At 40.9% G+C, this 14,344-nt stretch overlaps 1 protein-coding gene across 1 annotated transcript in view; it reads right to left on the reverse strand.

The window, feature by feature from the left end:
• The window catches only part of FAM13A (family with sequence similarity 13 member A), a gene marked incomplete at both ends in the record, with an annotated part of 130,416 nt that overhangs the window by 28,254 nt on the left and 87,818 nt on the right, over window positions 1-14,344 (reverse strand). Inside the window, 5 exons of the mRNA XM_080628694.1 lie at window positions 1,012-1,054; window positions 1,735-1,811; window positions 4,687-4,873; window positions 7,705-7,884; window positions 9,442-9,486. Coding sequence (XP_080484820.1) covers window positions 1,012-1,054; window positions 1,735-1,811; window positions 4,687-4,873; window positions 7,705-7,884; window positions 9,442-9,486 — 532 coding nt within the window. The remainder of the gene's footprint in view (window positions 1-1,011; window positions 1,055-1,734; window positions 1,812-4,686; window positions 4,874-7,704; window positions 7,885-9,441; window positions 9,487-14,344) is intronic.

Consider the following 14,344-nt stretch of genomic DNA (forward strand, 5'->3'; position numbering starts at 1 on the left):
CCATGAACTTCTGCAGCTACAACACAGCTGGTCAGAGCCCAGCTGCTAGCAAGTAATCTTTTACCTTTCTTGCTAAATGGAAATAATACCTATCAGAAATGAAGACTTTCAAGGCAAAAACTGCACAGTGGCTTTTATTTGTAAAAAAAAACCCGAAGAGGAGGCTAGTTTAAGAATACTGTCAGCCCTCAGTCACCTAGATGGCCCGAGGAAACAGGCATTGTCCACAGCTGTTTTACTGTGCTCCTCTAAAACGGGTGCACAACTGAGGGAGAGGTGCCTCAGATAACTCTCCCCAGTGTTACTAATGCTTGGCTGTCTAGAAGTGTTTCAAGCAAACCTACATGAATCAGTGACTGCAAAGGTGTTCACCTAAACCAACCTAAATCTTTGCTTTGCTGAACAGTTAGATGAAAAACACCATGAAGTGAAGGCAGGAGGTGGTTGTTGAGCAGAAACTGAAAGCTGGGGAAAAAACTGTCACCCGCAATGCCATGTCTCCCCTCCTGACATCCATCTCAACTACCAACCTTAGGAGAGAAACAGAACATTATCCAGTTTTCTAAGACAAATGAATCACAGACACCTATGTTCAAAGGTAACAGGCTGCATTGGGAAATCATAAAGGCCAAAGGATTTTAGAGAAATCAAGACAGACAAGCTAATCTTACTACCCTGGGAGATACCAGTCACACACCCTGTTTGCAATGATTAGTAAGGGAACTGCGTGTTACTTAAAGCAAAGTGCTAACTTCAGTGACACTTCCCTTTTTGGCAAGGAGGGTTTGAAGGCAGTGAAGCAGATGCTTTTGGACTTCTCAGTGATTGAGATGCTCCCTGAATTATGTAAATAAAAAGCAGAAGGGAGGAAAAGAAAAAGCAAATGCTAACACCATTTCTCTAGGAGAAACAAAATAGTACAGAACTATATGCCTCACTACTTGTTCCTACTCAATAAAAAGCCCATTTAGAGACCACAAAACTGAAACATAAAACCCAAAAAATACCAACCTGAGAGTGCCTGAAAAAAACCTCATCGTTTTCACTTTCTTTGCTACAAAAAAAAAAACAAAACAAAAACAAACCAACATATTACAAATACAAAACCAGACTTGCCTTGTAACAAAAACAAGCAGGACTTCTACACACACAGGTTTTTAGATTCTTGCTACTGCCACACACTTACTAATTCATTCAGTAAATGGACACTTTGGGGTACAGTACTTCAGGCTGATAAACTATGCATTTTTGCTTCCTCTCAGGAGCTATTTATGAAAAACATGTCATTTAATTCCAGTGCTCTTAATCCAAACCAATACAGCTCTCCTAACAAACAGAACTGTGGAGGGAATTGTCACCTCAGGCAAGCAGAGTGGGGCTGTTACAGCTCTCGCAGGAGGGAAGCACAAAGGGCTGGATTCCCAACCAAGAAGCTGGGTGAGACAGGCCCTGCAGTCCCCTGCATGAAGCATGCTGGTTCAAGTGGTTCACAGCTGATCGCTTTTCAAGTCTGCACCATCAGCATCTTCAGTGCTGCTCCTAACAGGCTGGGAGAAGAACCTCCCAGCCAACATAACATACATAGTGCCTCCATACCATCCTACTAACACAGTGGGTAATGCTGTTCTGCAGCATAACTGACATGCTCATAGTCTGTGGTGGAAGATCTCTTAGGCTGTACTAAAAACACAAGGAAAATAAAACATATATATATATTAAAAAAAAAAAAATCACCTTTCTTCAGATAAAATTTCCATGTCATCAGGTCCTGTTCTGTCTAGAGGCCTGGATGAGCTAAAGCTTTCCATACTCTGTAATACAGTAAATGTTAAAGCAGTAAGATACATAAGAGAAACAGATTCAAGCTGCAGGCCAGTAAACAGATCAAATATAGAAGCATCCACCAAGACTTCTAGAAACAAGGCAACAAGCAGACTCCTGCCTGCTGCACATTTATAACAAAACAAACCCCACATTTTATTGCCCACAACCTGCCAAAAAACAACAGCTGCTCACTGCTTTATCTTTAATCAGACAACCTCAAAATGTCTAACAGAATTATGCTGCATAGTACCCTGCCAGTTCCCATATTTGCAGACTGACAGACAGGCTGAGCTTGAGAGTGATTCTGTAGTATGTGCAAGTCCTGAAAGAGCAGGTACCAATACCTGCAGCATCTTTCCAGCAGAACTTCTTATGCTTATCTTAGAAAAAACTTCCCTTCTCAGCCAAACCCTTCCCTAGTTTCCTCTTAAATGGGCAGAAGAATGCAAGAGAGTGCCATATGCACAGAGCTAATGATAACTTGTGTTAAAATACAAATGCAGGGCAAGAAATTCAGCTGGTTATGACAACTTGTTATGAAATTTGTCTTGGCTACCATTAGGAACTTTAACGTTGTTGTCTTCTAAGAGCTTGAGAGAGCACTGTGAAGACAAGTCATGTTGCCACTTTGGGCACATGTCCAGGAGGTTTTCTACCCTGTTTTTTGAGAAAGTCCCTCTTAAATAGGAGCAAGTCAGACCGTAGAATGGAATGTGGTTCTTGCTCCAGCCCCGGGAACTGCGTGCACAGACTTCTTGGGGCAGTCACAACCCCCTCTCACTTGCTACACCTCCAGCCCCATAAGGTGACACAGCCCAGTCATTCCAGCATTGCTTAATGTGATTCTTCAAGTCCTACTGGTATTTGGTTACCATGTTTCTGTAATGCATTTACAAGCTTTTAATACTTTATGGTTGGTTTGTGGAACTGACAGTTTTTCCACCTCTGACTTACGCTTTTGAGTCAGATGCAATTAGCCAGCTAAGAGGAAAGCTTCCGTACACTGTCCTACACACTCTTTCAGGCTTTGAAAAGTGGGAAGGCTTAGAAAAAGGTGCGTAAGAAGACACATCACAAACATGTTTGCACGATGAAGAGCTATTAGCAAATGTTAAGGTGCAGGTTACGTCCTTTGATACTCCAAAGTAGGTAGTCTAATTTGTGTCATTATTTGACATGTAAAGATGTAGCCAAAAGAAAGCTAAGCTATCACATATCCTGCTGGCAGCTTCTGAAATGCAAGTATGAAATAAGCACACTCATGAAAATGTAAAAAGCAGCCTTTGCCCTTCAAAATGAATAGCATCATGCTCTCTGCATGCTATTTCATAACAATACTCCTAGTTGACAATCCCACTATGACACTTTCTGCAGAAAAGTAAGCAAGAAGCACACTGGTGGTCATGTTGGTCAAAGTGCTTTTTGTGCTAAGTTAGTCTATTTTATGTTCCTTTCAGCCTCTGCCCCTCAATGGGGGGCAAAGTCCACTGGACACAGGTAGGTTTGAGGACATTTCTTCTGGGCATATTTTAGGACTTTATGATTGTTTTTCAGGTCCACAACAAAAGTAGACACTTCTGTCAGTTTTTCCCAAATCCCAAGTCAAATTCTCATTTACATTTAAACCGCTTCACACTTCACAAGTACAGAGAAGAGGTGCAAAAAAAGAGCGTAAGCACTTGACCTTTCTTTACCTGTCTTAAAGTCCATTGCTGCAAGCAAAGACACAGAGTCAGAGTGTGTCTATCTCACTGTGCTTTCATGAAGTATCACATGAGAAGGTTACTGATACTGAACACTAAATCTAAGCACAGCCTACAATTTTTAGCAACTTGCATTCTTTTTATCACAAAGGAAGCCAAATCAGCCTCTCTCTAGAATCTCTGCAGAGGGTAGGAGCACTAGATCAATGCAATTTTGTGAATTAAACAAAACGAGTCCCAACACAATATCATATTAAGAAGAACTCACAGCAGTCTCTAAAACTTACTCACGTACAAATGAAGGAAACACCCTATAGCTTGGAAGAACAGTCTTTTCCCACAGCTTTCACTGTTACTAGCTGTGGTGCCACACACAGGGATGCATAGCACTTCTGCCACTGTAAGTAGACCCTGCATTGAAGCATGGTACAGTTTCTCAACTGCTGACACTATAATCTGTGTCTGGTCTGGATGAGAGAAAAGCTTATTTCAGTTTTATTCTACAGCATGTAAAAGTTGGGAAACTATCTTCTATTGCGAAGGTCGTACAAGAATACACTGGGCAAATACCACAGTATTCCAGATTTTTAGGATGTTATATCAGTGCCATTTACCTCCTTCACCAAAGTTAGCTAGAGGGATCACCTTTTGGATCAACACACTAAAGTGTTTTGCAAATTGCAGTAACACACAGACTTCAGGGGAAAGGCATAAAACACCTTTGTAATCTCATTATTAAGTAGTCACTTGTCATCTACAGTTTCAGAACTTAGCAGAAATATAAAAATAAACTTGACCTGAACATATGAAACTGTGTCTGAAGTTTCAACCCCCTTGCAAGACTTTTGAAAGAAAAAAAGACTTACTTCCTTTTTCTCTTTCCAAACATGCTTCGCTGAATTCAGACAAAAAAAGCAAAAAGTTGTGGAAAGAGAAAATGACTATAGTAAGAGGATCATAGCAGAAATACAGCTTCTCAGTTGCCTCATCACAAAGGTTGTAAGTGCGGGATCCAGTGTTCCCCATAGTCCAAACCAGCCACTTATGCTTGTACTGCAGGCAAAAATGGCTACTCAAGGGAACCAGATGTGCAGAGAAATTAAAAAGACACTTTCCCATTCTCGTCTTAGGTGTCAAATAGTGCAGCATGTCAGCTTACCACAGGACTGTCCTGGTTGTCATTAAGCTCCGAGAGCTTGGTGCTGGATTTCTGCCGTTTTGGTTTATTCCTTTCACTAAGATATCCGGAGCTGTTGTCTTGTAATTTTTCTACTTCTTGAGCAGCTAGAATACAGTCTTCAAGACTGCTGAATCCAGAGGGAATGTTTTCTTTGTTGACAACTTCCCTAAAAAGAAAAGGGATATTACAACAAGAGCTTCTTTAAAACACTCTCCCGCTACATTTATGGTAGCAATAGAGAAATACATTATGCTGACTGGTGCAGTTCCAGCAACATCACCTACGCCCTATGAAACCAGTATCTCTGGTTCTTCCTACTGCAGCAAACAACACACACGGTGCAATGCTAAATCCCACTGAGGAGTGAAAGCCACGTGTATATACCTCAGGTGAGAAACTATGAGGATCAATGTTTGGGACTTGATTCACTTCCCACTAAAGTCAACACAGAGAATCTCATTGAGTTGGACTTGCTCCTGGCTGTCTGTGGTATTTTTATAGAGAATACAAGTATATTTTCCTTTGAGACACATGCTTTCAATTTAGAAAAGTGATTCACAGCTGTGGTCCAAGGATCTCCTTTGATGCATGACACTGCATAATCGACCTCCTTACTCATATTGTTAAATGTAAGAGCAGGATAGTGGTGCTTTAGCTAAATGCTTGATTTCCATTTAGGAATTACACAGAACAGAAAAGGGAATGCATCTCTGCAACAGCAACACAACTGCTAGGACAGAGGACTGTGCTGCTGTGTTGGAAGTGGGACAGCTAGCATTAAGTCACCACGTGATGCACTAGCTGGGACTCTCTGGACTAGCAGGCTTTGTGCATGTTTTCCAGAAGCCTCCATGTGGCTTATCTTGCTCTGCACAATTAGCCTGCTGGGTCCTTCAGCATGCAGTTGTCTCTTCATGGCCTGTTTAGTAGTCATCTCTCTACTTTGTACAATAATGAACACACATACATAACACATTAGGGCAACAGGGGAAACACAGCGCATCTCATTCTTTATCATCCTACCTTGCTGGAGGCTAAAGGCAGGCTGCTTATACTTGACATTGAAACTGGGACATTTGCTAACTGTTGTATGTGTGGCTGACTTGTACAGTGCTATGCAACTCCAAAGCCTGCTTTCACAAACATCAGGAGAATTTATCTAGATTTGTACTGGTGGGACAAGAAACCAGCTACTCTGTAGTATCTGGACAGTGCCAGCATGGAAAAAAAACCCAGAAAGTTTCAGCGATTTTCTAGATCATGAACCTCTAGGTTTTGTTGGTGGAAGGGAAATACAGAAAGGTATTACAAATCTGTGATTAAACTCCTAAGACAATATATTTGCCTTTGTGGAAGCTTTTATAACCTCCTGAGCAGATCAATTACATATACACATCCTGCAGAGCATGTAGCCTGCAAAGCCTGGGAGTTCACCTATGTGTTTTTGTGATAAACATTCTTCCTGTCTGAAGTCCCATCTTGTGACATTACAAATCCTCTTGTGATCCATCACAAGGCAAGGGGATGAAATCACTGACATTCAATACAACAGTGACAACTGAAAGACATTTTGAAAGGAATTCCCAATTTTTATAATTCATGGAAAGGAGTTCCAGCAATCTGACCTAAGGGAACCAGGGAAAACAATGTGAATCCTAGCCAGCATTCAAAACTTCCAATGTGCTTTAAATCCTTGGCTCCAGCTGAACCTAAACAACTGTGTCAACCATGTGCAAAGGTGGCTCTATAATGCAGTGTTGAAAAGAAGTCCTGCAGTACTATATGCTTCCAAACACGTACACTAGCCAGTCTCTGACCTACTTACCTGAGAAGCCTGTCAGCAGGGCTACTAAACGAGAAAAACTACTTCAGAGCTGCTGCCAGATAACTCTGGTGACCTGCAAGTGCTAATTTCCCAGTCCATCTTCACAGCATATTTTCAGTCACTACGTAAATGGATTTTTATAGCTATGGATTTTTTTTACAACAGTAGCATTGATAAATTTTTGTGAAATGACATGGCTGCAATATTAACATGAGATTATGCACCTGTATATAAGTGGCTTTATATAGGAATGTGCAGATCCAACAGGACTTGGGGAATTCAGCACCCAGGAGAAAACCCTCAGAGCCTAGATGTTATTTTGCAATCTAACTTGAAATCCTAGCAAACCAATACTTCAGCCAAGAATACACATTCTTTACAAGTAGTAGTGTGTAAAACCTAGACTATGTGTAAGCACTGAATATAGATCATGGCCTTGCAAAGCCTGTAGTTACAGTTCCTCAAAGATAGCTATGCCTTGGGCAAGTGCTTGTTAAGGCTGTGGTGGCAACACATTTGTACCACACAAAGTGGTACAATGCCACAAGCAGAGGAGTATGAAAGGAAAAACAGGTATTATTTTTACTCTTTGACAGACATTTAATGAAATTAACCACTAAATCATGTTTAAACTTTGTGTAACAGGGTGGATAAGAATTCTTAAATTCTGATTACTCAAAAGGAAGATTTTTCTACTTTTAGACCAATGCCCAAGTCTCGTCAATAAAGCCAGACATAAGCTGTGCCTCCATATACGAAAATGAGGCTTGATCTCATTTCTGAAGACATTTGGAAATCAGAAAAGTATCTAAACCCGATTTCTTTATCTAAAGAAAGTTATAGGCAATAGGACAACTGCTTGCGAATTTCCACTAAAGCAACAAATACTGTAATTAAACAATTCCAAATACTGTAATTAAGAACTCAACCATACTGTGTAAAACCCCCTAGATTCTTATCATGCTTCGCCCCACTCCATGACCTCTAATAAATTTTACATTTCTCAGCTCTAACTGATGCTCTGCACAGGCATTCAGTCTGCTCTGAACTTTCAACTCAAGTCAAGGGCCAGAGTATTTTGCAACAGTACTAAGCATTGCCTTGATCAGAGGATGTAACTAGGGTACACTTAATCAAATACACTCTCCAAAACAAAGAAATCAGGCTCATACATGTCTCTGTTTCTCCGGGCTTCCTCCTGATCTTTGTGGTGTCGCCTCCTCTGCCTGGCAGACACATTAGAAGAGGCTGAAGATGTTCCCGATTCAGAGTCCTCTGAACTCTGGCCGCCTGAGCCATGAACATCAAAGAGATGCTGCTCCACGGCTGAGCGGATTGTCTTCTCTAAATACCTGTCAAGCCGAAAAATAAGGTCAATTGAGCTCAGAGACTTTGTGGAGCTCCCTCTCTGCAAGAATAAATAAAGCAAGGGTATCCAAGGGTTATGTTTTATTATGATGGCAAGCCAGTGTAAAATGTCCTAGGGCCGTGACATCTGCAAAGAGCTAAGCTTCAGATATCTTGATGTTCAGGTCCCTCAGAACAGCCGAGCCTTCCCAATTCATCTTGCTCTTTTTTATTTCTAGGGATATTTGAACCTTAAGTAAACACCTAATTTTACTTACTGCAACAATAAAGACACTGGTGCCTAACTTTCACCCGCCACTTCAATATTCCTTGCCGTGGCAAAACTGTATTTGATACCCATCCATGCTGACACCAGTCTCTTGTGCAATCCCAGCTCAGTGAGGCAACATCATCTGCAAGAAGGTGATTCACAGCTGTCTCGCAGGCAGATGAGAACACACAAACAGCACCTCACTACAAACTCCTCATATGCTTAACTTGATGACCAAGCACAGGTTTGGTTCCGAGTTCTGTTTTTGCACTGTTCTTGTGCTTTGAATGCGCTCACAGCCACCCTTGACTTAAGTCTAGTGTGAGATCGCTTTCACTCCCACTCTTAGTAAGAGGGCTTCCACACATGCCACAGCAAGGGAGCCTGTGCATTTGCATCAGTTAAAGATGTGAGACTGCTTGAACTTTCAACACAATCAAATCTCCTGACATTTTCTTGTAATATTTACTTCCTTCCTCCCTCAGAGGACATTTTTATGGGCAAAATCTATTTTTTTTCCCCACAAAGATCATTTCAAATCACATTTTTGTACATCCCTGTTTCTTGCAATGCTTTAAGTATCTGCTGAAAAATGAGTTTTTCAAACATGCCTGTCCAAAGTCCATATATAGCTCCTAGTGCTTTTTCCATAATTAGAAAAGTTATTTGCAGCATTTGCTGGTTAATTTTCAACCATGTAGCTGTAAGTATGGGAACCTCTACCTGGGCTGACTTCTCCAGAGAATTCTAGAGAATTCAGCAAAAGTTGTTGCTAAGTTGCTACAGTTGTAAGTCTGCTGACACTGCAGTTCCCCAAAAAGTCAGAGATCTTAACAACTGTGAACCCCACGTGGATTAACCAGGCAAGTATGTTTGTGTTTCATGTATTGACAAGAATCAGTTCTGCAAACTCATCAGCCATTGGCACCTTCAACTCTGGCAAGGAAGCCAACTCATAGACTGCTGCTCCCAGTTATGGTAGCAGCATTGAGCCAGGTCCTCTGCTGGGATGCAAACAAGAGCAAGAGGATGACACAGTGCAAATGGCTTCTCTAAATATGCAAGTTCTGTCTAACCAAAACATCACAGGCACAGCATGAGGAAAGAACCAAGGGCCTAAGATTTTTTCAGAGGCAAGTGATTTATTACCGTTGCAGATGCTTTGGTTTGGGAAACACTGTCTCTGTATAAGAACAACCCTTACAGAGAAATCAGAGAATAACCATGAATACTTTAGAAAGCTCCAATATACAAAAAATGGTAGCTACAAAATTGTAAAAGAGACACTTACTCTCCTGTAGCAGGAATGTTATTACTGACTTGTGATACGTGGGCACTGTGTAAAAGAAAAAGAGAGGAGAAAGTTAGATCTAATTATCACAATAACATCTTAAATTCTCTCGTTCTTTGTACCACTAAGATTTAAAGGTCTAAGCTGTCTCAACAATTGCATGTGCAGGCCACAAGCACACGCCGCAAGTTTTCCCCTTAAGGAATTTTCACTTCCATGGGGACGTGGCACATTTTGGCAATGCCAATATCCTCAAGAATTTCCTTGTCATTCCCTTGCAGTAGGCCAAAGTCTAATGGAAAGTATTTCAACCTCAACACGCTGTGTATTTTTTTGGCTTTCTTTTGAGGCTCACTTGAAAAACATACACTTGAAAGGTGGCTTAATATTTAAGAATGTTTAAATATTAACAGAGGACAAAGGCAAAACACAGGCTTTGCACAGCTCTCCTGCCGCGCTCTGATATTCACACTCTTTGCTTCACATTTTGAAAAATGAAATGTATGCTGTCTTCTTTCCCTTTCCCCTCAGTCTGTTTTCACGCTCAGGAAGAGACAATGTGACTGCAGGTGTCATTGCCCTTCTTACCTCACACAGCTGTTGTCCCTCTGCCAAACTGAGTCCCATCCTGCCCCTTCTTCCCCTACACTGACTGTGCTCTGCAGATAAGGTGACACTTTTTGCCTATTCATGTCTCCTGTGATCTTTGTTAAGTCAAGTAAGTTATAGGCTTAGGGGTTTCATTTCGATTTATCTCTGTTATCAGCAGAGGAATTAGCAGTACAACTGGTTGATACATCCCAATAAAATGGCACTGTCTGGCCAGGATACAAGCCAGGCTGGATGCAATATATGCTTCCTGTCAAAACAGCCATTCATTGCTTTCAGTCTTTACTAGCTTCTCCCAAACGGTTTCAATGCAGAACCATCAATAGCTGACTTCCCTTCACTAACCAAAGGTTCTCCTCTCTGCTTCCTTTGAATATTTTGCACTTCATCATACAGAGCTAGCTAAGAAGCTGCGGCACACTCAGATGATAACCGCTCTGTGGCTTTCCTGAGTTTAAGTGTCACTTGTGGTGGAAGACAGGCGACAGAGGATGAGAAAGGTAAACCAGGGGCTACTACACCCAGTTTAACAAAACAAAGAAACCAGCCTAACTCCTGTAGTGAAGTACAAACCCCAAACACCAGCTGCAAATCAGACTTTTCTGGAACAGTGGCACAGCATGAAAGCAGTCACAGACATGCCAGTATATCCCACATTACCTGCATAGCACCCAAGCTGCTATGTCATTCAGATGATCTCATGAACAGAAGACATACAAACACATATTATTGTACTTATTGTTATGGACATGCAATCTGCATGTAGGAAATAAATAACACAAATCTGCAAGATCCCTCTGTTTCCACATGCAAGTAAGATGCTAGTGTGATAGGCTAAACCACATTATAAGATACAATTTATGTGCTGACTACTGCTCACTCCTACATGTGTAGGAGTAAGGTAATATTGTATTAAATTTTCACAATATTCAGATGCAATCCACACTGAGCAGGGGTGTCTTTCATATCACACTTTTCTTCTTTGTTTTCATGTCCAGAAAATGGTAGTGGAGGAGTAGACAGGATTGTTTGGATTCTAGGTTTTTTAAAACATCTGTAGGGTATAGGTATATTTATGCATCAGACAAGGTAGATCATCTCAGGAAACAGCTCTTCCCTCTATTTCCAGCAGGAAAAAATGCAAACTCCTGTTTCACATAAACTTAATAAAAGTCTAAATACTGTATATGAATAAAACTTTATGCCATTAACTCCATCTGTGGTATTCAAGGCCAACAGTCACTATCTGCAAACCACCTGCATGACCAAAACTGCACCAGCCTCTTTACCTGAGAAGCAGCAAAAAGAAGAAACAAAAGGTGAAGCTGCAAAATATCTAAGTAAAATGCCAGAATCTTTCATAACACCTCAATACATTCTGTAGTTGTCTAATTCTCAGTTAACTCTGTGCTTTACTAGTACTGACTCAGTTTTAAGTCCATTAACCTTGCTAATTCATAATGATGCCTATCTGCATAACAATTACTTTGTGTTATCTGGAAAAACCCTACTCAGGCAATACAGATTCTGTCAAAGAGCCAGTGATACTGTGATTTTGAAACTACCAACAGATAACAAGGAGATACGTATACAGATGCATGCCAGCTGAGTGGATGATTATAAAATCAAGCTCTGACATTCTGATTTTATTGTATTTTCCTTCTAAATACTGTGTCCTTGTATACTGAATATAACTTTACTCTTAGCCCTGTGATATTTCAATACTCTCCTATTAGCCCTCTCTCAATAAGATGGAGATTTAAAATCAGAGTTTTTCCCAGACACAGTAGGGTTTTTTTTAATTCCACAACAGGTAACTTTCCTTGCTACTTCATTTAAATGCATTGCTAAATCCTTTATTTACCCTGCATCACCTTTTTTTACCTTGAGGAAGTTCACATCCAAAACAAACAGTGGAGGGGAGAGAGCTACACAGCAGCTTCAATTCAAGCCTGCCCAGGGACAGAGCAGGAGGTGCTCGAGCACATTAGCAAACTGAGGGAAAGGCATAGCTATGTAAGGTTTTCAACTCAAGAGCAATCAGGTAGACAGGATGCATCCTGCAGGATTTTCCAAGCTTCTTGGGTGGCAAAGTCATTCTGCTGTCGGATCTATGCTTCACAGAGCAGGTGAGGTGAGGCATGCCCAGAAGGGCCTGCTTGGCATTCCTGCTTGTGCAGGCAGCTGCCTTGGAAGGGCTCCTTTGCTCAGTAAATCATCTGGACAATGGGAACTCATGATCTGTTTTGGTTAATTATTTTCCCCTCACAGCCTGCTCATTTCACTGATATGCATGGTCAATTATCTTCACAGCTACGTTATCTTTATTAAACTACGCAGTGCTGCAGAGCATGCTGAGAAATAGCAACGTTCGACAGAAATTAAAGGTTATTCCTGAGTGACAAAAAGCAGCAGGAGAGTTTCCCAGTGCTGGGGGAATTTTACTTTCAGAGAGGCAGCCACAAAACCTGCATCAAGGCACATAGCTGTTTCAAGTGCTATAAACTTTTGAACTGGCTTCTTAAGACCTTCACATTGTGAAGTCTGACCTCTAGCACTTCCCAGTGTTGTCTAACTTGTTTACTCAAGTCTTGCTCACCTTAAGAGGTGCCCTATCAGGTCTGGATAATGTCTTGCTTCACACGTAATGTAAACTCTTATTGCACAGCCACTTCTCCCATTTCATTTCAACTTCAAGTATGGGAAGGTGGTATTTTCCATCACCTTTAAGCACATTAAATCTCCTCTGCCCCCTCTAACTTTAAAAAATACCCACCACAGTAAGAACTATCTCATGCAATACCTGCACCCTGTTTGATCTGCACTGAGCATCTTGTGTCAGCAGGCAAATAACTGAGCTGCATATCAAACTCTCTCTCCTGTTGTATTTTTCACTTAAGGCACTAATGAGCAAAATGTATCAGCATCCATCTATTACAAAAGCAAAGTAAAAGCATCAACCAGAGTAAACTGACTCGCTGGCATGAAATTTTCCCAGATTGGGTTTCCATTTATGAAGTCAATGAATTAATTCCTGACCATATTTAATGGCCTAAATGATAAGACATAGTTGCAATATGGAACTAAGGTCACTCATTGCTAAGATTTATTTACAATCCATCTCCTTTATTGAGGAAGCAAACCAACTTTTTTTCCTGTTCTTGTTTTTTGTTTTCTTTTTATTTTTTTTTTTTAAGCCAAACACAACAGTAAGAAAGCCTCAACAGATGCAGAAACTTTAAACCATTTTGCCATTCCAGTAAAGTAGAGGACGTTTAAATGGCTTTGACATTTCACATGGGAAATTTCTGAAGTCCTCCCAAATACATTATTCCAACCCATGACCTAGGAAATTCCTTTTCCATAGGTATTTATATAGTCTAAACATCGTTCACTGTTCATAACTTGCCCACTGTGACATGCAATACTGCAGACTCACATGGAATCTATTTTAAGACAACTACTTCATTTGACACACATTCCCCAAAGAGAAGGACTGTGTCTGTATATAACACACAAAAATAATGAATTTAAAAATATAGAGATGTGCTTTTATTTTCTGGGATGTTCCACCACACAGAGGACACGCTTTCAATGTTTTCTCAGCACCTTTATGCTTTCACAAGCTCAGATCCAACTATCCTTGCTTTAAATTATATTTGACACTAACTTCTTCCTATGCAGAAAATTAACCCCACTAAAAGCATCTGTTTTGTTTTCTTCAGGGCTCCTGTTTTTGACTTGCATTGGCATCATCCTTTGTGATGGGTGCACACTGACACCTACTGCTTGGAGCAGAGACAATCCTGAAGGGGATTCATACACACCACCTGATTTATCTTGGTGAATTTGAGTGGCGGTGTCTGCAGAGGTTCCTCTACAGAGGAAAGAAATATGCCCCGGGGGTTCTCAGACCCACACAGTAGCTGGACACGGCAAGCAAGGGCATGCAGCAGCCTGGTGTTTATTTTCAGCCAGTATTGAAGTGATGCAAGATATTAACATGCATCACACAACATACTCATGATTTGTAAAATGATGCAGCACCCCTTGTGGGCATTAGGATCTTTTATGGCATGTGCCACCAAGGAGGAAGTGTTCAGGAAGGTGGCAGGTGTGAAATTTGGACAATATTTTTCAGTTTCTTCAGAAAGCTTGACCTGAGAACAAACAGGGTAAACCATCTTACACAATATTCTGCAGGCTAAGAATACCTGACTTGTATTATATAAAGAGAGTTGTCTCAAAGAACAATTATTCAAAGGAGAACCAGTTGGCTATACTGGATACTGCC

The sequence above is a fragment of the Psittacula echo genome (genome assembly GCF_963264785.1).
Source record: "Psittacula echo genome assembly, chromosome: 1".
In the NCBI taxonomy this organism is placed as follows: domain Eukaryota; kingdom Metazoa; phylum Chordata; class Aves; order Psittaciformes; family Psittacidae; genus Psittacula; species Psittacula echo.